General features: G+C 40.7%; 1 protein-coding gene across 3 annotated transcripts in view; it reads right to left on the bottom strand.

Annotated features, from left to right (window-relative positions):
* Positions 1 to 24,472, bottom strand: part of LOC127422028 (sarcoplasmic/endoplasmic reticulum calcium ATPase 3-like) — a 113,133-nt gene that overhangs the window by 58,753 nt on the left and 29,908 nt on the right. For all 3 annotated transcript variants that reach the window (XM_051665362.1, XM_051665371.1, XM_051665354.1), the window contains exons 2-5: positions 14,914 to 14,931; positions 14,431 to 14,513; positions 8,218 to 8,322; positions 7,554 to 7,692 (exon numbers count right to left, since the gene is read on the bottom strand). In XM_051665362.1, coding sequence (XP_051521322.1) covers positions 7,554 to 7,692; positions 8,218 to 8,322; positions 14,431 to 14,513; positions 14,914 to 14,931 — 345 coding nt within the window. The remainder of the gene's footprint in view (positions 1 to 7,553; positions 7,693 to 8,217; positions 8,323 to 14,430; positions 14,514 to 14,913; positions 14,932 to 24,472) is intronic.

Raw genomic sequence — 24,472 nt, 5'->3', positions numbered from 1 at the left:
GTTGATTTAGGCTAATATTTACACACCTAACACTGATGATCAGGGCATTTTTATAGATCTTGAAGGGATGTTGCAAGCTGCTGGCACCCCTCATGATATAATATTGGGAGGAGACTTTAATCTTTTGATGGACTCAATCCTTGTGTCATAGTGAAGCAAAAGTGTGTAAGCCCCCTAGAGCAACACTGACACTTCACAGGATGTGTAAAAATCTTGGTCTTACAGATATTTGGAGACTTTTGAACCCGTCTGGTAGGTACTATTAATTTTTTTCATCAGTCCATAAGATTTATTCTAGAATAATTTTTTTTTATATCTAAGTCCCTCATTTCATCTATTGTTGATTGCTCAATTAGAAACATCTTAGTCTCAGATCACGCCCTGGTGGGTTTAGAGGTGTTGCCATATACGGAGAAAAAAAATTATATAGTTGCCGCTTTAATGCATCCCTTTTGCAAAATCCTGATTTCCAACAAATGTTAAAGACTGAAATCAGTGTTTATATGGAGACCAACTGGTCCTCGGTATCCTCTGTGGGCATGGCTTGGGAGGCACTTAAGGCGGTTCTTAGGGGCCGGATCATACAGTATGCCTCATTCATCAAAAAATCCAAAGCACGAGAACTCGTGGAGTTGGAAGAGAATATTAAAAGTACAGAGACAGAACTGAAGCACCGAATGTTGTCTGATGGCCTCAGAGAATTGACCTGATTGAAATACAGATATAATACTATTTTGTCATGGAAGGTGGAGTTTTGGTTATTTATGGCAAGACAGTCATACTTTGAGTCAGGGGACAAAGCAGGGAAGCTTTTGGCTAGATATATAAAGCAGAAAGAATCTTTTTCTACCATTCCCTCAGTGAAATCTGCTGGTGGTGAAATTTTTATAGTTCATCGTCTTCGTCTACTGATGAAGATATTAGAAACTTTGTGGAACCATAAGATCTTCCTAAACTGAAGACTGAGCAAAAAAACTCTCTTGATACTGAGATAACCTTGGGAGGAGCTTGACGAGGTAATCAAGTCCCTACCTACTGGCAAGGCTCCGGGGCCAGATGGTTTTGCCGCAGAATTTTCTAGATCCTATGCTACAGAACTGGCTCCACTTTTGTTAGACGTTTATACGGAATCATTAAAGAATGGAAAGCTTCCTCCAACCATGACACAAGGCTGGATCAGTCTGATTTTTAAAAAGGACAAAGATCCAAGCGAGTGTAAAAGTTATCATCCAATCTCCCTGATCCAACTAGATGTAAACATTTTGTCAAAAATTCTGGCTAACCGATTAAGTAAGGTTATGACATTTCTTATACATATAGATCAGGTGGGGTTTATTCGGGGCCACAGCTCTTATGATAACATCAGGCGTCTCATCAATATCATGTGGTCAGTAGCGAATGATCAGTCTCCGGTCGCTGCCATCTCACTTGATGCCGAAAAGGCGTTTGATATGGTAGAAAGGGATTATCTTTTTAAGATTTTGGAAATGTATGGGTTCGGGAGTACATTTATTGGTTGGATTAAGTTACTTTATAGACACCCTGTAGCAGCGGTACAAACAAATGGATTAATTTCAGATTATTTTACTCTGGATAGGGGCACCCAGCAGGGTTGCCCTCTTTCCCCATTATTGTTCTGTCTTGCCCTGAAACCATTAGCAGCCGTGATAAGGAGGATGATTTCCAGGGGTGATGGCGGAAGGTGTGGCGCATAAGCTTTTGCTTTACGCAGATGATATTTTATTATTCGTCTCTGATCCCATTAGATCTATGCCTTGTCTCCACAGGATTATTAGATCCTTCTCTAAATTCTCAGGTTACAGAGTCAATTGGTCTAAATCCGAAGCTTTGGCTCTGACAGCGTACTGCCCAGTAACGAATTTTCAGCCGGGTACCTTCCAGTGGCCCAAACATGGCATTAAGTATTTGGCCATTTTATTCCCAGCTAATTTGTGTGATTTATTTAGAGTTAATTTCGACCCTTTAATAAAAAGATTTGAATGATGCGAGTAGGTGGGCTTCATTACATTTATCTATGATTGGGAAGGTTAATGTAATTAAAATGAATTGTATTCCAAAATTCAACTACCTGCAACAATCTCTCCCTGTAGATGTCCCCCTCTCTTATTTCAAGCAATTTGATAGCATAGCAAAGTCCTTTATTTGGAATGGTAAACGTCCAGATTACAATTCCACAAGTTACATAGGCTGTTTGACAAAGGTGGGCTAGGCCTACCCAAGATTTTGTTTTATTATTATGCATTCAGTCTCAGACATTTGGCTCATTGGTCGCTTCCACCTGAGAGATCCCTTTTGGACAAAAGTGTTCAGAGTGTTTAATTTCCGACATTTATTTAAATGTTGCCTCAAGCATATGGCAGAACCCTAAATTACGTATTATTAAGTCCCCTTTCTGTTGGTCAGAGTGGATTGTGAGGGGGTTTACTACACTCAGTGACCTGTATGAGAGTGGAGTGTTGAGATCTTTTGAGAATTTGGTTCATCATTTTTGGATTCCCAGATCTCAGTTTTATAGGTATTTACAGCTGCGCCACCTGCTCTGTAATGTTTTTGGGAATAGCACACACCCCCTAAAGTGGCAGATACTTTGGAAGAGGTGATTACTGCTTTTGGAAAAGGTCATGAGGCATCAGTGTATTACTCCCTGCTAATTCAGAGTTTGGGAGACAGGGCTTTAACTTCTATCAAGAAATTATGGGAGATAGATTTGAACTTGGTATTGGAGAAAGCAGTATGGACTAGGATTCTAAAAAATGTCAAGTCTGCATCTAGAGATGCAAGGGGTTTTATTGGACCCCCTCTAGATTATATAGGCTTGGCCTTAAAGACACACCCACCTGCTGGCGATGCAAATCAGAAGTTGGAGACTTCCATGTCTTTTGGGGGGGGGGGGGGGGTTAAGATCCAAGATTTTTGGTTGAAGGTTCAGAGTTATTTGTGTGACGTTTTGGGCACTCAAAATTTTACTTTGCCCCAGACTTTGTATTTTGGGCAATGGGGCGGTCATAAATTTGGTGGACAAATATATACAAAATTGGGTTCTGACTAGCATTATAATTGGCAGACGAATTATTTTAAGGGGTTGGAAGTCGGACGGAGTGCCATCATTTCCGGAGTGGTGTGCGGAGATGGGGAGGGTAGCAGCTTTTGAAGAAGGGTTATCTAAAAGACTGGGAAATTTGGACTTGTTTGTGGGAAAGTGGGGCAAATATCTGGCGTTTTTGGAGGGCTCTCGGGGAGGGAAAGTGGAGAGAGAGGTGTAGTTGTTATGTGTGTGATTATTATATTTTATTTATTTTTTTATTGAATTTTTTCTTATTTTTTTTACTTATTTTTTTATTTGTTTTTGTGTGTCTATAATCATGTGGGACCACTGGGGTGTTCTTGTGGGGGGGGGGGGGGGGTAATAGAGGGGGTTAAGTATTGATTCTGTTTGTATATATTTTGCTTTCATCTTTTTAATATATGAATCAATAAAAAATGTTAATCACAAAAATATTACTTGTATACCGGACTATAAATGGAAGCGCTGTATATTTTGCGCTGTAGATTCAAAAGAACCGTCTCATTAGAATAGTTCTTTCGGGACCGTACTATACCGGAAGCACTGTATGTTTTACGCTGTAGATTCAAAAGAACTGGCTCCTGTGAATGGTTCTTTTGGGAATCAAACTATACCAGAAGCGTGTATGTTTTGCGCTGTAGATTCAATAGAGCCGGCACTGGCAGAGGTGTGTGATTCACGCTGTAGAGTCAGTAGAGGGCAGTGCTGCTGCAGAAATGTGTTGTTGGAAACACTGTGAAAGTATTTCATGCGGCTGGAACACCGTCCTCGGTGGAAAATTGCTCGCTGGAGAACCGTTAATGAAACCAAAAGTGACGAAGATCATACGATTCTGGTATTTTTTTAAAGAATGAAACCGGTTCTGAACAAGAACTGGTTCTCGGTTCCCCACCCCATTCAGAACTAAATTTTTTATATTTATTGGAAATTCAGTTCGACACGATCTTACAGCATGACTCCCATGATTGTTCTCCCTTTAAAGTGCTTTTCAGAGGGTGATATATCCAGCGTCTAGCAGGAAATATTCAAGGAACAAAAATACATCACTTCCTTAAACTGTCTTGAAAAGGTCTATAGCAACTATGTTACATAGTGCTACACAATAAAGCAACAAGCAATAAATAGAATTTTTGCCCTTAACAAGCTCTAACTGTGACAGGCGACATGCAACAAGACATTCTGTTGGTGGCCTTGTTTTTATTTGTTGCATTTAGTCATTTTTATTCCTTCACTGTAGCCCCGTCCACAGATTGGCTGTGATTTTGTCACTTGGCAGCAAAAAAAAAAAAATGTAACACTGCAAAATATTTGAAGCAACATTACATTCCCTTACAAAAATATAGTTCTGGCAAACATGCTGCAAATTTGCCACTCATTATTTTCACTTGAAAATGAGCTTTGCGATTTGCCGCAAATTATTGCTAGAAGTCTGCAGCTCTTCAAAGACAGTGGTAAACAGTGGCAAACACTTCTGTGGCAAATCTGTGGAAACAATGAAGAGCTTCAGGCCTGGATGCAGGGCCAGATTAAGGCTACTTAGTGCCCCTGGGCACAAACACCTAAAGTGCCCCAGAAAAAAAGAGAAAGCAGAATTGATACAAATTCAAATCTCATGACATTTTATGTCTCATCTGAAATACTTGTACACTAGAAAGTTAGATTTTAAAAACAAAAAAATTCTAAGGATTCGTACCTGATTATTTAAAACCGTTTAGCAATCTCTACAAAATGGTATTTTTAAAAAATTCTAATCCAGAATAAACAAGTGTGATTGGTACATCCTGACCAGCATTGAGAAAAGTAACAGGGATCATGTGATGAGGCCGTCAAAGTGCCGTTTCAGCAGGATACTGAACAATTGTTTACACCCGAAAAATGATACTGAGAAACTTTAATAATATTTACACAAAACCAGAGCATTTCAAATGTATATACCTTTTCAATATAGCTACCATTTAAATACATAAGCCAAGAAAAATTGCGTTGCGTGATGCCTCTGTGGATGTGCTGACCCTGGGCACATGCCCAACTGCTTTGGTTAATCTGGCCCTGTTTTGGCGCAAAGCTCATTTGCATGTGAAAAAAATGAATGGCAAATTTGCAGCATGTCTGCCACGGGGGGTTGCTAGACCTCTATATTTTTGGAAGGGTTGTACATTATTAGGACACAGTGTTATAAGAAGGACTGATCCTTATATAAATGAAACTATGGAATGTGGTGAAACAAGCAAATTTAATGTTTTTGTGTTGAAAACATCTGTACTGAAAGTGATGTTAGGTAGCTACATGACCTTGACATGGGAGGGAGTCTGGGGGCTGGTTACCATGGTGACATGCCCTGTAGGTGTCAGAGGGTGTCTGACAGTGTGTGTGTGTGAAAGAGAATCTGGCCTATGGAATGCAGGCTTGTCAAGGCATCAAACCAAGTACTGCACCTGAACAAAGAGCCGCTTGTTACCGCCATGCTAAGACAGGCCATGTAACCCACGGCTCATCCACTCATCTGTCTCCATCTCTTTAATTCTGCCCATCTCTCTCTCTCCCATTGCTGTTTTTCGTTCCCTCCCGCTCATGTCTTTCACATTTTCTCACTCTCGCCCCAATCTCCCTTCTCTGCCTCCCTCACACATCTACATCCTCTCTTGTATACTCATTCACTCTCACTCCCCCCTCACGCACCCTCATCCCCTGTCTCTGTCATCTTTTACTCTCTTGTTCTACTCCCATTCACAAGTAAAAACACAGCAATGTGGCTGTTGCCATGTTTCTGAATAAATGCAGCTGCTCTTGGCCATGAATTGGAGAATCTTTTTGTGCAACACAGGGATTATTACATGTTCTTTCTTTCTCTTTGTTTTCAGCATTGTGTTGTTCTAATAGCGAAAAGCAGAGCATCCTCTCCTCCCTGTCATCTTCACTCCTCTCTTCTGCTCCACACTTGGCTGACACAGACTGGAGATCATTAGTAAGCACAGGTTTAAAGAAACTAACACTGATTACTTTGAAACCAAGACCCTGTCTAGAGCATTTATATCTGTGTGTGTGTGTGTGTGTGCGTGTGTCTGTTGCACAGATACTGTGCTGGTCGTGCCAAAACAAAAGGACAACAGGTCTATTTTCATCCAAGTGTCTACACATACACTCACTTAGCACTTAATTAGGAACACTATGGTCCTAATAAAGTGCCTGACATAGTCTTCTGCTGTTGTTACCCATCCGCCTCGTGGTTTGAAGTGTTGTGCATTCTGAGATGCTATGCTGCTCACTACAATTGTACAGCGTGGTTATCTGAGTTACCTTAGCCTTTCTGTCAGCTCGAACCAGTTTGGCCATTCTCCGTTGACCTCTCTCATCAACAAGGTATTTCCATCAGCAGACTGACGCTCACTGGATGTTTTTTGTTTTTGGCACCACTCTAGAGACTGTTGTGTGTGAAAATCCCAGGAGATCAGCAGTTACAGAATACTCAAACCAACCCATCTGGCACCAACAATCATGCCACGGTTGAAATCACTGAGATCACATTTTATCCTCATTGTGATGGTTGATGTGAACATTAACTGAAGCTCATGACCTGTATCTGCATGATTTTATGCATTGCACTGCTTCTGCATGATTGGCTGATTAGATAATCGCATGAATATGTAGGTGTACAATAAATTGCTCAGTGAGTGCATGTTGGCAGGATCATCAATTGAGAGTGGGTATGTGTGTGTTTGTGAGAGACACTGGCAAACCTGCAGTCACTTCAAGGTGGAGAACAGTGGGACTGACAGAATGTAAAAAAGGAGGGCCACATATTTCAACAAGAGGTGAGTTTGAGGAAGACAGAGTGAGAGAGAAAAAGAGTGCTGCAGTCACTTTTCAGGTATATACAATGAACAAAATACACACATACACACATGTACACAGATTTTTCCTGCTTGTCTCTGCTTGGCATCCCTGCACTCACAGGAAAGCCACTTACGTAAGACAGTCTGGGATATTCCTACTCTGCTTTCAACTTATTGGCAAGGAGCCCATACACACACACACATACAGAAACCCTGAAGGGCTCCTGTTCAGGGCAAAGAGCTGTTGTGAAACACACACAAACACACACTCTGGGCAGCCACACAAAAGTCAATGGGAAGACAGGGGAAAACGACAGCCATGTTTGTGTTTTTTGGTTACACCAAGAGGTGGTGATGACTGGAAGTAGGAAAAAAGCACCAAGCCACCTCCACTGCATATTATGTCAGACCACATGGGTAAATGTTCAGCAGGAACCTCCAAATCTCCACAGGATCCAAAGCTGGAGGCTGCAAGGAAATCTCTGCATTGTTCCACAAACATAATTTTCTGCAGATATGAGTGTCCTTGATGTTTTTTTCAAATGAACGGAGAGAGATTGTTTGTAGGAAAAATAATAAAGAACAAGAGAGAGAGAGATAAAAACGGGAAAGAGCAGAAACAGGTCCGAGCTTACCAGAAACCTCCACAATATCTCCAGGTACAATGTCCCGAGCTTTGATCCTCTGGACGGCTGTGCGGTTCATGCGGTACACTTTGCCCATCTCTGGCTCATATTCTTTCAGAGCCTCAATGGCATTCTCTGCATTTCGCTCCTGAGACCACAAAATAATTGACACAATTCAATCAGTTAGTGATACACATTACAACAGAATGATGAGGCCAATATTAGAAGCAAATAATATCAGGGTTTATTTTTTCCTGTTCCAACAGTAAACTATGCTTTTTTTTTCTATGCCAGGTTTTAAAAGAGCTAAACATAACTAAAATAATTAATCTTTCCTGCTGTACTTTATGTTCTGCTTTACTTCTTATCACATTTTCCATCATACTGGTTGTCGCTCTGAATTCAGAGTGCGGTAAACAGAAAAAATAGCACAAAGCATTGATAGGATTAATTAGCTAACTTTAGAAAATCTGTTAGTAGCTTGTAGTCTGTTGCTGTGCCTTGTTACTGTGCTATAAATGTCAATTCCATGTCATGTATGAAAGCTTGACACCAAGCAGACTCATTCTACTGTGCAGACATTACTCATTGAGATGATGAATTTGAAGATTCGTCATTTATCTTTGTGGCCCCTCAGTTTCTCACTGCAAACACAGACTGCCCACACACCCACCTGCCATACTCCAATGACAGCATTGGCCACCAGAATGAGCAGGATGACAATGGGCTCCACAAAGGCTGTGGTTGACTCCTCCCCCTCCTCAAACAGTGCCAACACCTAATGAACAAACATAAAATGCATTACCCCTAGCTCACCATCAAAGCTCATAAACAGTTCTGTTTTATCTGCTCGCCCGGTCAGATAAGTGTTTACGATTTTTACTTGCAATCTTTCATATAGCCTACACAATGTATTTTCAGTATGTCTTTTTGTGGTTAGACTGCTTGAATGTAGACGATTCAGTGCTCCAGATAGAGAATTTGCATAACAAAAGTCACCATTTCTAAACGTTAATTTTACACAGTTAAACCAGTTTCATACACTAACCTGCAAACTCATCAACGTCACTCTGTTCATTCTTGAAGGCAAAAACCTTGGTAACTTTTTGTGTATTGTCTGCCACCTGAACCGCATTGACGTGCCCTGTGTTTGATACCTGTGCCGTGCCCTACCCGTGACGCTTCTCGTCCGGTGTGCGACCACCTTTAGGCAAATAGCTCTAGATTCTTTAAAAGTTGGTAAGACAAGTCTTGAGTAGAGTCATTAATTCAGGTTGGGCGTTCCCTATTCCTATCCTTTAAGCTACCAAACTATGCACACAACATACTCCAGTTCTTATCGACATGCTAATATGTCTGAGAAAAAAAAACTCAAGCTAGGTGTCAACAGGTGACAAATCTCTTTTTGCTTCTATCCACCCAATTCATTTTGAACAAACTTTCTTCTAGCTGCTTTCAGAAACGGGAGGGCTGGGCTGTTGGGAGCATTATTTATTGTTGAATATATTTCCATTTTGTTACATATTTTAAAATCTGCCTTGAGGAAAAAGTGTATTTTGTGATGTAATTTATACAACTGTTTTAGAGTAATGATTAGGGGATTCCCATAATCAGCAACACTATAACTTTCGTTACCATCATTACATTAAATAATGCTTAACAGATCATTAGTTAATGTATATTTAACAAGTTAAATATGTCATGAAACTTTGATTTGTACATTCTCATAAATTCACATGAACGTACATGAACTACTGATCTGTTAAGCAGTATTTAAATGTTTGCAAATAATTGAATGAAAGTTAATAAAACATTACTTAAGAGAACTACCTTAAATTTGCATCTCTATAGAATGAAAGTGTGGATGCATGAATCATAATTCCTCTATTCTTCTTAAGTTTGTACTAGCACACAAGTTTAGTTCCATCTGTAGGATTCAACTGTAACACTGTTAATCCTTAAATGCATGGGAATTTTACCAAATACTCTTACATATTTGAGTTTTTAGAGACCTGGTATGTAAATGGATCTGCAAAATAACCTGATAATCTTATTTTCAAGAACATAATAATAAAAGAAAATATATATACATATACATATATATATATATATATAGAGAGAGAGAGAGAGAGAGAGAGAGAGTGAGAGAGAGAGAGAGAGAGAAAATGCAGCAAATCAGTTCAAATCTAGATCAGGATTCATGACTTTCACACTGAAATTTTATTTGACACAACTGGCTGTCAACACATAAACTACACATCAACTACACATTAACTACACATAAAGTATTTTCTCAGGCACTTATTGAGTCTAAACAGATGCACAAATTACATAATTCCAATAATACATCCAAATGAAAATATCATATTATACTGTTCATGTGTTGTACATGCTATAGCTGACTTCGATGTTGTTTCTACATCAAATAGCTATGTCAAATGTAAATCAAGTCAATCACTGAAACAACAGTGCAACCTTGAGTAAGAAAGAGCATGTATATTTGTATGTGTACATGCATATGAGATTCAGATAATTCACCACTGTTGCACAGAAAATCATCATATAGATATAGTATATCTGGATGATGATATAGTATGATATAGTGATATAGTATTTATTTATTTATATGAATATATAGTACTATTTCCACTTGTAACAAGCAAAGAAATTGAAAACCTGTGATAGTCAACTTATATAGATATGAAATAATCATAAAAAAATTTATAATTTATGGAAGTAAAAAAAATAATAAAAAAAACCCAACAAAAAAACAACACTAGACCTAGGGTCTCTAATGGCTCTATACATTATTGGTACTTAAACAATTGTGTAAAAAAAAAAAAAAAAAAAAAAAAACATGGGGTGGGGGGGTGGAGAAATGAGGTCCCGGGTCTCTAAAGACCTGAGGTATATGTTTAAGGCTTAAATAAATACTACAATAAACAATCAGCCTCTACCTGTTATGAAACACGTACTGGTTCATCCACACCCATTAAAATATTCCAGTAAAATTATGTCATCAGGTACATGCCTTAGGCAAATATTTGTTATATGTACAGATATATGTGTAAGTTAAAGGTGGGGAGCATTTTCAGAAAAACCTTGAGTATCTTACAGAAGCTAAAAGCAGTTCCCACAATTTGCATAATAAGGTCAATACTGTACACAAGAGTCTAAATCATCAGGAACAGAATGTGACAGCTTGATTCTAGCAGATCACTGACACAACCTTGAAGTTCATTACTTTGACAGTTTTAATCTGCTCAGCTTACACCAAAGACTATTCTGAAGTGACCCGAGTGTTCAGTGGCTTTACAGTCCAATGATGTATGATTTCTTTAAAAGGTAACACGCAGAGAACAATTCACTTATATGAACTTTGTGGATGTCCTAAATAATTAATTCAAATTTGAGAGTGAGAGTGAGAGAGAAGGAAGGTAGAGAAAAAAAGAGAGTGGAGTAAAGAGAGAAAAGAAAGGATGGAGAGAGGGACGGAATTGTATGACCATAAATACTCTAATCATATTTAAACTTTGAATTTATGGCCTTTCATAGATGTCCTCAAAATGTCCACTTTCATATTCTGTTTTCATTCTGCATGCTCTCTCTATCAATAACTTAACAACAGATCAGTCACAGACCAGAACTCTTTAACCTTTCATTACTACTGATGAGTCCCACACTGTGGCTTCTTTAAGTCACAGAGTAACCATGAAATAAGATGGGCAGGCAAACAAGGATGGTGAGTGTGACGAGGAGGAGGGCGTGGCCGTGCCGTGAGGGTGCACGGCCGGCATTGAGTCAACTAATCAGCGGGAGAGTGAGATAAAGGGGAGCCGGAGACGCCAGTTCGAGAGAGAGAGAGAAAGACACGCAGCCGCTGTGTGTGTGTGTGTGTGTGCGTGCATGCATGCGAGTTTATGTCATTAAAGTTTATGCTGACTGTTCTGCCGGTTCTCACCTCCTCCTTGCCCACCCGTTACAGTGAGTAAATGCATAGACCAAAACATTTTGAAGAGACAAAATAAGACAAGGATGAGGAGCAAAGGAGTCCATAAAACAAAACGTGTGAAAAGAATGGATAATATTGAGAAAAGTCACAGATAAGTGGCTTAGAGTTCAGATCATAGAGCTCAGCTAAAAGCTTTCAAGTCATAGCTCTGGTGATACGTCTGACTTATGTCTGGCTACTCATATACATCACTACACTGAAGATCCTCTCTGCATCCTCTTGAGATTTTAGACTTCAAACAGAATACAAATGGACAGATTGTAGATATGCGCTTCTAAAAAACAATTCAATAAAAACTTCCCATTATTAATTCAAACACTTATCCTAGGCAAATCTAAAGATCATTCCCCACACACAAAACAACTGGTATTACAATCTCTGAATCAGTTTTACCAGTAAGCAAGCACACAGAAAATAAAATAAGCACTGATTAAGAGGAACCTAACCCTGGCTTGGTCTTAATATTATTAGTTTTATTACTGAAGCTCTCAACTTCACTATTGCAGCTTGAGCAACTTTTGCAATGTGTGATGCAAATAGAAAAGAAAAGAGTTAATATTATGCCACAAATATGAATTAAGAAAACAATGTCAACACATTATAGCTAGCTAAAAGCTATTTATTGTGACCAAAATACAACACCTGCAGAGCTGGTACCCAAATTCTTAACTTCTCACACCTCTCATGGGAGCCAAAAAAAAAAACCTTCAAAACTGCTCAGCTGAGGCTCTTTTCTCAAGTCATCAACTGGAAGAGACTCTAAGCAGGCCTACTCACCTTACCATTTCCATACAGGTACTACATCCATTGTTCAGGGGACATTTTCTCTCAGGACATGCAGTGCTCATGCTGGAGTCTCAAGTGTGGCAGATTCTCATTTTAATGCAATCTAAAGCTAATGACATTAAACTGATGTACAGTGACTACAGTCTGTCAGAAATCTGCTGAAACTATGGCTGATACTACAGATACACACTGAGACACACTGAGACCATTAATAGATAGACAAGAAGGATCTGGTAAAAAAAAAAAAAGAAAAACTGTACAAGAGGAGGAATTGGAAAATAAACAGATTTAAGAATGCAATGAAAGAATCAATCATGACAAGCAAAAGATCAGAGAAGGAATGAAATAATGTAGAAGCAGAAAGTAATACAAAAGGAAAGCAATACATTAATGTGGCTAGTTAATCTGACATTAACTCGAGTTAGAATGAGTGGGCAACTATTTCAGATGTCTTGGGAGCAGCAGTCGCATGGCTGCACATGTACTGTAGATCTGTTTGTTTCCATCCAATACTGTTCATTCTCAGCACATGCTGTCCTTTGATGAGTCAAGCTATTATACTCTCATGGCACTTGTTTCAAAACACAAAATAAATAAAAAAAAAAAACAAATTTTTTGTCTCCACGGCTCCCCCGTCGCTTAGATACCGATGGCTTTGTTCTCATAACATGCAAAAAAGTCAGCAGAGCTGAATGCAGAAGATTTTAATATATTCAAAAAGGCACACAAATGAGTTCAAAGACAGGGCTGATCTCCCCGAAGTATTTCCATTGCACCATTGCATTTGTCCAACACACAAACACACACACACTGCTTTCTGGGAGGTCTAATGCAATATTTTTATCAGTTTCAATTGCTCCACAGGATTCCAGTGGTCGGAAGACTGCTGCTCGCCTCATAGAATTTAACCAAAGTTGAGACAATAAAGGAGATGGATGAAAGAAAGAATGATGAATGACATGAGCAGAGCTCCAAAAGATGATGTACTGGAGGTTGACTCTGAAGGCAGATGGATGGAAACAAAGTGCATATGTATCTGTTCAACACAAAGACCATGGAGAAAGCAGCTTTTGCGAAAATAACAATGTTTGATTGTCTGTTCCACTGTGGGTAAGAGAGTGTGTGAGTGCGGCCATTTTATAATACTCCATACAGAATGGCAGGGGGCTGGAGAGGTTCAGCCGTGGCCCGTTTCTACTTTAAGTCAGACGGAAAGTTAATAAAAAGGTAAATTCATAAAAGGCAATAAGAAAAACAGACTGTGCTCACCAGTTTAACAAGTCAGAGTCTTGGAAAGTCTGGAGTCCTGCTCAGCAGAACCACAACAACACAATCATTACCTAACAGTATAAACACAACACTCCAAACTAAATCAACAGGATCAGTCCCATTAATCTACATTACTTATGCAAAGTCAACTCTAAGATAATGCATTTGGCTCATGGATGTCATCTTTAAAGACTTATACTCCAATTAACAGGACTATTGAGACTGGTCCTGCAGGTGTTAAACCCTGTGCAGCACTGAAGGTGTTTAATGCTTTCTTTCCGAGACCGAATGGAAGAGAGTGCTGAGTCCAGCTCGAGTCTCTGCGGTGAAAATCTTGATTGGTAGTGTTTGCCAACATGGTTATGGAAAAAATAGTGCTTTGACTTCATGTCACCTCATTCATTTACCTGTGTGTTATCTAGTAAGCACGAGATCCACAGAGCAAGACACAGAGGTAAATGACCTTACGCCACACAAATGAGTCCAGGAGAAGGTTTTACATAAATCATTTGACTAAAAACAGACTTTTATCAGTAAAAATTGAATACTTGGGATAAATCTCACTTAATCTCTCTCTCACTCTCTCTCTGATAATTTACAAGCTTTTAGTGAAAGTTGAGGTTTAGGGTGCAGTAATGCAAACTGGATGGTGACAGATAATTCTCATGCAGTTTCTGGTTCTGCCTTACAGTACTTCACCTACTGCATGAACTCTACCGGTGATAAATCCTATGGTGGGGACTGGCTGTATGTTACCATTTATTGAGCGTAGGATAAAATGAGATACCGTATAAAGTATAAAGAGATAAAGTCACTTACAAAAGACACACAGGCTGCCAGCAGCAGAATCCTCACCAGGAGGTCCTCAAACTGCTCCACCACCAACTCCCACAACGACTTACCTGTGAGAGCGAAAAATAAGAGAACAGGTGATTTGTTGACTGAATAATTGTTTAACAGATCTTAAAACATTCCCACAAAATTGCTTGTTGGAGATATGGATTCTCAACATTATTCTTATGAATTAGGGTGAATGTCATAAATAGCTTATTTAAGCTTATTTTAAATACATATTTATAATATTTTAAATATATGATGACAACTAGGTCTTAGGTTAAGTTTGCACCAGAACTTCTGGGAAACCATTGCACACAGCTATAACCCAGTGCATTTGTGTGTGTGTGTGTATGCCAAGTCTTAACGTTTACCTCTCTCTAGTAAAACAGAACAACTGAGCCTGTGCTAACGGTGCAACCCATAAAGAGAGAGCAGTAACAACATAATGGAAAGATCAATATTTACCTTCTTCGGCTGGGAGCTCTGTCAGTCAAAACACGGCGAGGCAATCCAAAGTAGAATGAGAGGAAGGGTGTGAGGGAGACAGAGAGAGAGAAAAAGAGAGGACAAAACAGAGGGTATTCTGTTAAAAAGGTCACACGGTAAAGCTGTTGTTTAAACAGTTTATTTTACCTTCATACTGTGTTGCCTGTGATGGTGCGAGCTGGCTTTATTTTATGCTTGAATGTTAAATACACAGAGGCACGCAGCACAATACTAAACCAGAAGATTACAGATTAGTGTAGGCAATTATTGATTTAGGATTAATGGACTCCCTCTCGCTCCCCAGAACACTTTTTGCATGTATCTGAATTCTGTAATTTCAGACTCTGGAAACTCTGAAAAGATTCCAACATTGTAAAAACACACTGCAGTAGTCCACATTGCCAAGGAGCAACCCTTTTTTCGGCCTTATATCCATTCAAAGTAATGTGGTGTTTGGGCTTTTGTTTAGAGTCACTTAATAAAATCCATTGCAGCTCAGCTCAAATGTAATTTACATTAGTAAATGGCCACCTAAATGTATTCGACAACAATCTCACTCAAAGAATATCATCTTTAGTGTAAAATGTACAGACTGCCCACCAACTGTGATGGCTTTTGTTTGGTGAATGTGCTTCCTCCATCAAAGAGGGAGATTTCATGATGGAACAAACATTTCTGGCATTGTGCACGAGTCATATGACACAGATGAGCTCTGTGGCCTACACATGTCTGTTTAGTCATTTCTAGAGGGTTCTTAAGTCAGAGCTTTTGGGAGCCGAGGAGCATGTGGAGAGTGGGAGGGGGCAGAGCTTCACAAACCTCTCTCTCTCACACACACAAGCATTATAATTACAAACACAGTTGCCCTCTTTGTTGAGGCTCTGCTATGAAATCTTGAGGAATCAAAGCCGTTTAGCATGCGTGTCCATCTGTGTGGACGGTCTCATTAATAAGCAATAGTATACACACATTTACTGCAATAGGTCTGATTACTGCTTGCTATTAGAGCATTAAACAGCATCTGACAAACAGCGGCTTCAATTAACTAATCGCAACTTTTGATATAGCCTGACAAAAGTACAAAGAAGTTTGACAAGAACACTGTGATTCTGGGAGACTATTCATGAATGGTCCAAAGATACAATGAAAAATCCTTGGAGCCAACCCAAAAGATAGCGAGAGAAAATACAGTGTGTTCCTGAATTCCAGTGTGCTTATGTTTGTGTTTCCTCAGGTCAAGTTTAGCCTTGCCCTGTACGGATACTATCGGAGTTGCCTGCCATTCTGCTTAGGGGGAAAACCTCTATTAATATCAATCCTGATAACCAAGAAAGGCTTTGGTTGCAATGGCCTTTGTCCACTTCTTGTAATTATGGAAAGAAAGAGGGCTTCCCTCATTCCATGCTTAGATAACAGCTCACCTTTCCTCTCTCTTTTTCTGTTACGGTAACTGTTGGCTCAAAATCATTTGCACCTTAAACAGAGGGAGGCTGGGAATGGATCAAACCATCCATGACATCTCCAGGAATGAGAATCTCTTGAACACAAACACACACTCACAGACAGGCTGTGGGCTGCAGATGGGAAAAGGCTTGGGGCATGTGCAGTGGAAACCAAGATTAAATGGGTTAGTGGCAAGAGACCTGCAGCACTGGAATTACATAGCGGCAAAACATTAAGAATCCCATTTCCCGTTTGAAAAGAAGGCACATAGCCAAGCACTCTTAGCACACACATTTGGCCCTTCAATGACTGAATTTCCACCAACAACTGGAAAGAAAAGTTGTGACAGTATGTTTACCATTAATGTTCAATCTTTTTTATCTTCTTTTTTTTCCATAATTGAACAAGCTTGAATTGAGGGAATGAGAAGGTTCAGGTATAGAAGTGAATGAGAGGGAGGGAGAAAGGCATGATAGAGCGTGTGTTCTGCTTTGAAGAATGGAGGAGATTCTCCTCTTCAGCTTTCTTCAAGCTATGAAATCTGTCTGTAGTAAAGAGCCTGAAAATTTGCAGTCGAGTGCTCTGTGTATGTGATATAAGCACAGTCAGTGATATACTTCAAATGCTCTGATAATGGTGAGTCATTTTTGTCTCTTATTGTATAAACATTATAGGAAGCAAGAGTCTATATCTGTTACAATTTTCCTTTGCCTTTTGAATCAGGCTTTGATTGCGCCACAAATGTTTTTTGTTTTTTTTCAGAATTTGCAGAGCCAGCGACAGCATAGATGGAGTTGCCTGAGCTCTAGTTCAGTAGTATTTCTGAATTGACTACTTCAGAATTTTTAATCCTAGTTCAGAATTTTGAACCATTCCAGAATTCCCTTTTTTAACTATTTCAGAATTATCCTGTTCAGAATTTTTAACAATCTAAGAATTTTCAATTCTATCTTGGAATTTTAAATTAAATTCTATTTAAGAAATTTAAACTACTAAAGAATGTTGAATTCCAGCTCAGAATTTTGAATTGTAGTTCAGAATTTGTGACTATTTGACAATTCTGAATCCTAGTAAAAAGATGTCTTTTTCAGAACTCTAGATATAACATTTACAACTCAGCTCATAAGCTGCATAAAAAAAACCTACTCAGCAATGATGCAAAAGTTTGCCTAATTCCCCTCAAGGCATCTTTTACCTTCCAACTTTAAAGGTTTACACTTTGACTGCAGGTGCTTTCACCTTTCTGAATCCTGAACACAATAATACTGTTTGCAGCTCACGATAACTGAAGTGGGTTCAGCTCTAATTCAGCATGATATTATGTAAGAGTAATATGAACTCATCTGAAGTCTGTTGTGGAAAGAAATCACCTCACAGAGCAGCAGCATGTTCCTCCAGTGGTGTGGAAAAAGTGGGTGGCAGGGCACACATGGCCTGAGTTTCCCTCTCCTGTCTCCGGTGTGTGTGTGTGTTTGCCAGGGCACAATGTTGCTTTACCTCGCTAGTTCTGGGTTTCTATGGATCTACTGTAGGACCAATTTGCCCTGGCTATATACAATGGACAGGACATTATAAGAAAAACTGCTAAACTGACTTGAAATCAGTGAAGAAGGGGGCTTTCTTAGAAAGATAATACATCTCTGTATGCAGTACTGGGCCTAATCACAGCCTGCCATGATAAATAGATGGAGTAGGAAGGGGTGTTGGAGAGACAGAGGGAGGGAGGGAGGGAGGAAGATAGAGAAAGAGAGAAGGGAAGGAAGGGTTCCCCTGTCAGGATGTGCCAAGGATTCCCTCAGTCATCTGGGTCGTGTCTGCCTCATCTGGCCCAGGCACATTCCAACACTGTGACTTCACTCTGCCCTCACGCATAAACACACAAACTCACTGTTGTTTTCCTCTTTTTAAACTCTTCTTGCTCTACTTTTCCACCGTTTTATTTTTTTCCAACATACTTTCTTTCTCTCTCTTTACAACCACACAGTAAATGAAAACAAGTGCCAATCTGTTTACACACCAGTCACTGGGAGAGGGGAAACACTTCCTGGAAACAGTTGCCAACAACACACCGCCTATAACGTCTGTACCCGGAGAAGTAGGAGGAAGTCTCTCAACAGTGTTGGTGAGCAAAGTGCATGGCATTACACAGAGAGTGGCATTCAAATTGTGGCCCATCTGAGTTCACAACAAAATAACAAAGGCAACACATAATTAAAACTGACTCTATTTACTGTTCCTGGTCTTACTGTGAATGATTCATCATAATGTGATTTGCATGTTATCCTAAAAAAAAAAGTTGTTTTCATAATCTTTCATCAAAATCTAATAACTTTCTCTACCTCTGAAGAAACTTTTATTCCTGCTGATTTAACCAAAGCCGCACAGGTGAGAAAAAAATTACATTGCCTCATTACGGAAGTTAAAGGATTAGTTCATCCAAAAATAAAAATTCAGTCATTGTTTACTCACCCCCGTGCTGTTATAAACCCATATGACTTTCTTTCTTAACATAAAGGGAGAAATTTAAAAAAACATTTTATCCTCAGTGATGTCATACAATGGCAGTTTATGGTGACCACCTCTTCAAGCTTCAAAAAGACACAAAAGTATAATTCAGAAGTCAAATAAATTATTCCATTAGACTAATGATTGTTATGAATGCATACAATAAGGTTTAAGACACCCGGCATCACTGGAGGAAGCGGTCCAGCTGGCGGAGGACCATATGGCGGTGCGCCCAAGGGCGGAAGAGCCCTCTCCCTCTCTCTCTCCTCCCCCTGTGTTTCCTCCCATCTCTTCCCACTCCCCCCTCCCCTCTCACTCTGTCCTCTCTCCAGGCCCTGTTCCTGCACCTCCGAGGCGTGGAAACCCGCCGCCAAAGTCGGCTCCTCGCTTGCGCCGGTTTACCCCTTTCCCGGCGACTTCAGTGCCTTCCCGCTCTCCCCCTCAGGTGGATGTACCTGCCCCTTCAAGTGCGGGCGTAGCACCTGGGCCAGCCTGCTGGCGTTGCGGGGATCCAGAACACTTCCGCAATCAGTGTCCTGTGATGGAGCTGGGAACTATAGTCCGGATCCCTGACGCACCACAGGCTGCCCTCGATCGAGCTGGAGGGTACAGGATACCGCTCGATCCCCTGTTATTCGCAGTACAAGAGGTCCCGCAAGCCTCCACTGGGTTTTCCCCATTCGAGCTGTTGTATGGGCGGCACCCGCATGGTGTGCTTGACGTCATACGTGAAGCTTGGAAGGAGGGACCTTCAACCAGTGAGAATGAAATTCAATATGCTCTTGATCTTAGAGCAAAACTCCACACCTTGGGGCAACTAACACAGGAGAATTTGCTCCAAGCTCAAGAACGACAGGGCCGACTGTATAACAGGGGAACTTGGCTACGGGAATTTGCACCGGGAGATAAGGTACTCGTATTACTCCCCACATCGAGCTCCAAATTACTCACCAAGTGGCTAGGACCCTTTGAGGTCACACAACAAGTGGGGGATCTCGATTATGAGGTAAAGCAAACAGATAGAGGGGACACATGTCAAATGTATCACCTCAACCTCCTGAAATTGTGGAGGGAGGCGGTTCCTGTGACGTTGGCTACGGTACTTCCAGAGAGGGCGGAGGTAAACACAAAACCCCGTGTCACCCCGGTCACTTGCGGAGACCACCTCTCACCGTACAAACTCGCAGAGGTTGCCAAACTACAAGAATTCGCAGATGTGTTTTCCCCTCTACTGGGTCCCACAAACCTCATCCAGCACCACATCGAGACCGACCCGGGGGTGGTGGTATGTACCCATCCCTACCGACTGCCCGAACATAAAAAAAAAAATAGTTTGGGAAGAATTGGATGCAATGCTCGATATGGGAGTAATAGAGGAATCCCACAGCGACTGGTCCAGCCCGGTTGTTCTGGTGCCTAAGAACGATGGGGCTGTACGGTTCTGTGTGGATTATAGAAAAGTCAATGCGGTGTCTAAATTTGATGCCTACCCAATGCCTCGTATTGATGAGTTGCTCGATCGGTTAGGCACTGCTCATTTTTACTCGACACTGGATTTGACAAAGGGTTATTGGCAGATCCCCTTGACACCAATTTCCCGTGAAAAAACGTACACCAATTTGTGTACACTTCCGTTCGGTTTGTTTGGGGCTCCGGCCATGTTTTAGCGCCTCGTGGGCCGAATCCTCAGACTGCATTCGGCTTACGCCGTAATGATTAGCAGCGGCATACGCAGCATCTGAGGGCAGTTCTGAGGTCGCTGCGACGGGCGGGGCTCACAGCAAACCATAAGAAGTGCGCAATTGGATGGATGGAGGTACGGTATCTGGGGTTCCACTTGGGCCACGGGCAGGTGCGTCCCCAAATTGACAAGACGGCGGAGATTGCGACCTGCCCGATACCCAAGACCAAAAAGGGGGTGAGACATTTCCTGGGGCTGGCTGGCTATTATGGGAGATTAGGAGAACTATTCGGACGTCACCAGCACGTCACCAGCCCGCTGACTGATCTTACTAAAAGGGAGCTCCAGACCCGGTCCAGTGGACGGAGCAGTACCAACAGGCGTTTAAGCAGGTTAAAGCCGCACTTTGCGGGGGGCCGCTTTTACATACACCTAATTTCTCTCTCCCTTTTGTACTGCAGACGGACGCTTCAGACAGGGGGCTGGGGGCCGTACTCTCGCAGGTGGTGGGGGGGAGGAGCGCTCAGTGCTGTACATCAGCCACAAGCTCTCTTTGAGGGAAACAAAGTACAGCACCGTGGAAAAGGAGTGTCTGGCCATCAAGTGGGTGGTCCTCACTCTCTGTTACTACCTGCTGGGGCGGGCCTTCACCCTCTGCTCAGATCACAGCCCACTCCAATGGCTCCACTACATGAAGGATACCAACGCGTGGATCACCCGGTGGTATCTGGCTCTCCAACCCTTTAAATTCAAGGTGGACCACAGACCGGGGGCACAGATGGTTGTTGCCGACTTCCTTTCCAGAAATGGTGGGAGAGTGGTAGACAGGCCGGATGGCTCCCCGGCCCGAGTCGGGCGGTGGAGATATGTGGCAGCGGGGGCATGGTCAAGCGTCCGTTCAGGGAGATTATTGTGGAGCTGATGAGCTATTGTTGTGAAACTGATTAATTATTATTGTGAAGCTGAAGAGTTATTATTGTGAAGCTACTGAGTCATTGTGAAGCTGTAAAGCACTGGAGTATATTAATTAAAGCCTTATCAGTGAGGAAACCGCTCTTCTGTGTCCTCCTGCTGTGAAGGTCTTTTACAAATAGTTATGTTTATATTGTATCTCATGTCATGTTTTTGTTGAGAAAAACAAGCACATCCACATGCTCAGTAAACTATATTCATTTATACACACCAGTTTAATTGATGGAATGTCCCTCAACTAGCAAAGTCTTTCTCGGATGCCATGTTTGTTGTTTACAGAAGCATCGCAGGGATTACGTTGCAATGGGGACGCTGCTTCCTGACGAGTTGCACATATACGGGAGTAAAGAGTACACTGTTTATACACTACATTTAAACCGGAACCCAGCTTTCTCACAGTAAGCCACATTCTCACAATAACCCGCTATTTGGTGTCCATCTAAACGTACTGACAGAACGGTCTGCACATCAAATGTGATCAACTTGTGTCCACACTCAACAGTGCCACCCAGTGCATTCTGTTATAACTGTGAGTTTCGGTTTGTGTGTTCAGGATTTAACATGCATCTCACTGCATATATGGCCAGCAAAGCAAAACTTTGCGAAATTCAAAAAGTATTTTTACTTTTCAAATACTTATAGCAAAACGAATACTACAGTATTCGACTACTCGTGCACATCCCTACCAGAAACTCCACCAGCTTTCGCACGTTCTAGGTAATTCAAGGACCGAAAGCAGTCGTGGAACACAGACGATTGCCTCGCGCTTGCTCCACGCATCACATTTTGGACCAGTGCCAGTTCATAGTGGGTACCGGGCGCGATGCCAAATATAGAAACCAAGCGATCGACAGAATGTCCCGTTGCTCTTCGCAACTGCTTAGGACAAAAAACACTGATAACATAGAAAAGATCATTTTTATTGCATGTCGTTTGGCGTCAGACATGTTTTTAAGTTCTGTTCTCTGGTTTGTGTGCAGCTATGTTGTACTTTCAGTTGTTAATATCGCTGGTGGTCCTGTTGAAGCGAAACAAAATGAGCATGTGCTGCGTAACTACTGTTTCTCTCGTGCAAAGAGCTCTAAAGCTTGTGTGCAGACTCGTGAACGTGCACAGGAGAATAACTGTCAGTAAACATTTTTTCTAAATAATACATTAGATTTTGGGTTGTTTTGCACCAAACCTTATCGTATGCTTTCGTAACAATCATGAGTCTCATGGAATAATTTATTCGACTTCTGAATTGTACTTATGTGTCCTTTTGAAGCTTGAAGAGGTGGTCACCATAAACTGCCATTGTATGGCATCACTGAGAACAACATTTCACAATTTCTCCCTTTGTGTTAAGAAAAAAAGACATATGGGGTTATAACAACACAGGGGTGAGTAAACAATGGCTGAATTTTCAGTTTTGGGTGAACTATCCCTTTAAATGTGAAGGCCATTCCATTTTGTATTTAATATTTGTGCACTTGTAAAAAGGAAACTAGATTTTTGACCATGGCAAAGTTTAAGGTAGCTCTGATTTCATTCACTTTGTGTCTGGTTGCTATCCTGGGTGGTTGCTTGACAGCCCAAGTCAAAAGAGCACACCCTCTCCTATTTCTGATGTTGTTTCTGATATTCAAAAAACACACACATTTGGGTCTAAATTCTGAGCACTTCATTCATTTATTTTGTAGTAGAAAACCTAAATTAATCCATGTAATTTTTGTGAATATAGCCCATGAAACAGTAGTAGAGCGAAACTGAAACATGCAAACTTAAAGATGATCTTTTAAGAAGTTTTAAGAGTAGTTGCCATAACCATCTGGCCAGTGGTCAAGGCTGGAAACAGCATCTCATTGGCTGACGTGGCTCTTTCCTGTTGAAGGAGTGTCAACATTTACCCAAAATAAATGTTATGCAACATAAATCCTACTCTTAATTTACACCCGCTTGAACTATCACAGCAACTCTATCAAATCAGACGTATAGTGACTCCCAATACATTAAGGCATTGTCTGACTTCATGTGAACTGTCTTATGATAAATTTACTTTGAAGGCAGAAAGTAATTCCCTGCCAATTATAAAGCAGCCGTTAAAACAGCAATTCCAAGCCTCCTTTAGTTTCTTAAAATAACTTGAACTTAATAATTTGAATTTAGTTGTTTTCCAGAGTCAATGACTTCTGCAAAGGATGCACAGAAGGTGTCTCTGAAGTGGCATTTAGCCTAGGTGTATTTACACAGACTGTTTAATGCTGCTCAGGGGGGACATAAATGCATTTGTCAGTATATGCAATTTACACTGAACCAAAGCAGCATCAGAACTGCCTTTAAGGGTGGTTTCACATATAGTACGTTTTAAGTTAACCAAACCCAGTTCAGTTAAAGTAAACCAGAAAGGGAACCAGCCGAAAATGACCTCAGTGCTTTTGGTGTTCACAATTTAAGTAGACTTAAAAGAGGACCTAGTTTCTTTTTTGGTCCTCTTACCATTAATGTGGTCTCAGACCCCTTGTTGTTCACACCACAGCTCCTTAAGAACTGAGACCCCATTGCATCTAGGGCTGTCACGAACATGAAATTTGGCGGACAATAATTTTTCATAAATAATTGTGATTATTATAAGCAATTGTCATACAAATTGTCATACTTCTTAAGTTTCACGTATGCTTATTACAGATAGGCCTACACCTTAAGTAGCAATTTAGTGATGTTTAACTTGAAATCATATAATAAAATGGGGCTATATGATTACATTTAAGGCTTTAAAGAATCTTTAATTTTTCATTAAAGATTATTGCACAGGGATAGATTTAACATTAAAATGATGTTAAATAATTTATGAAACCCAGACAACACCACCAATTATATAACATTATGCAACAGTAATAATGTATACTGTATTTCTGTCCTAAATTCTTCACTCTCTCACGTTATATTAAGGCTCTT

The sequence above is a fragment of the Myxocyprinus asiaticus genome, chromosome 3 (assembly GCF_019703515.2).
Source record: "Myxocyprinus asiaticus isolate MX2 ecotype Aquarium Trade chromosome 3, UBuf_Myxa_2, whole genome shotgun sequence".
Lineage (NCBI taxonomy): Eukaryota > Metazoa > Chordata > Actinopteri > Cypriniformes > Catostomidae > Myxocyprinus > Myxocyprinus asiaticus.
Note: the sequence above shows the minus strand (reverse complement) of the source record. Positions and strands in the feature narration are given on the sequence as shown.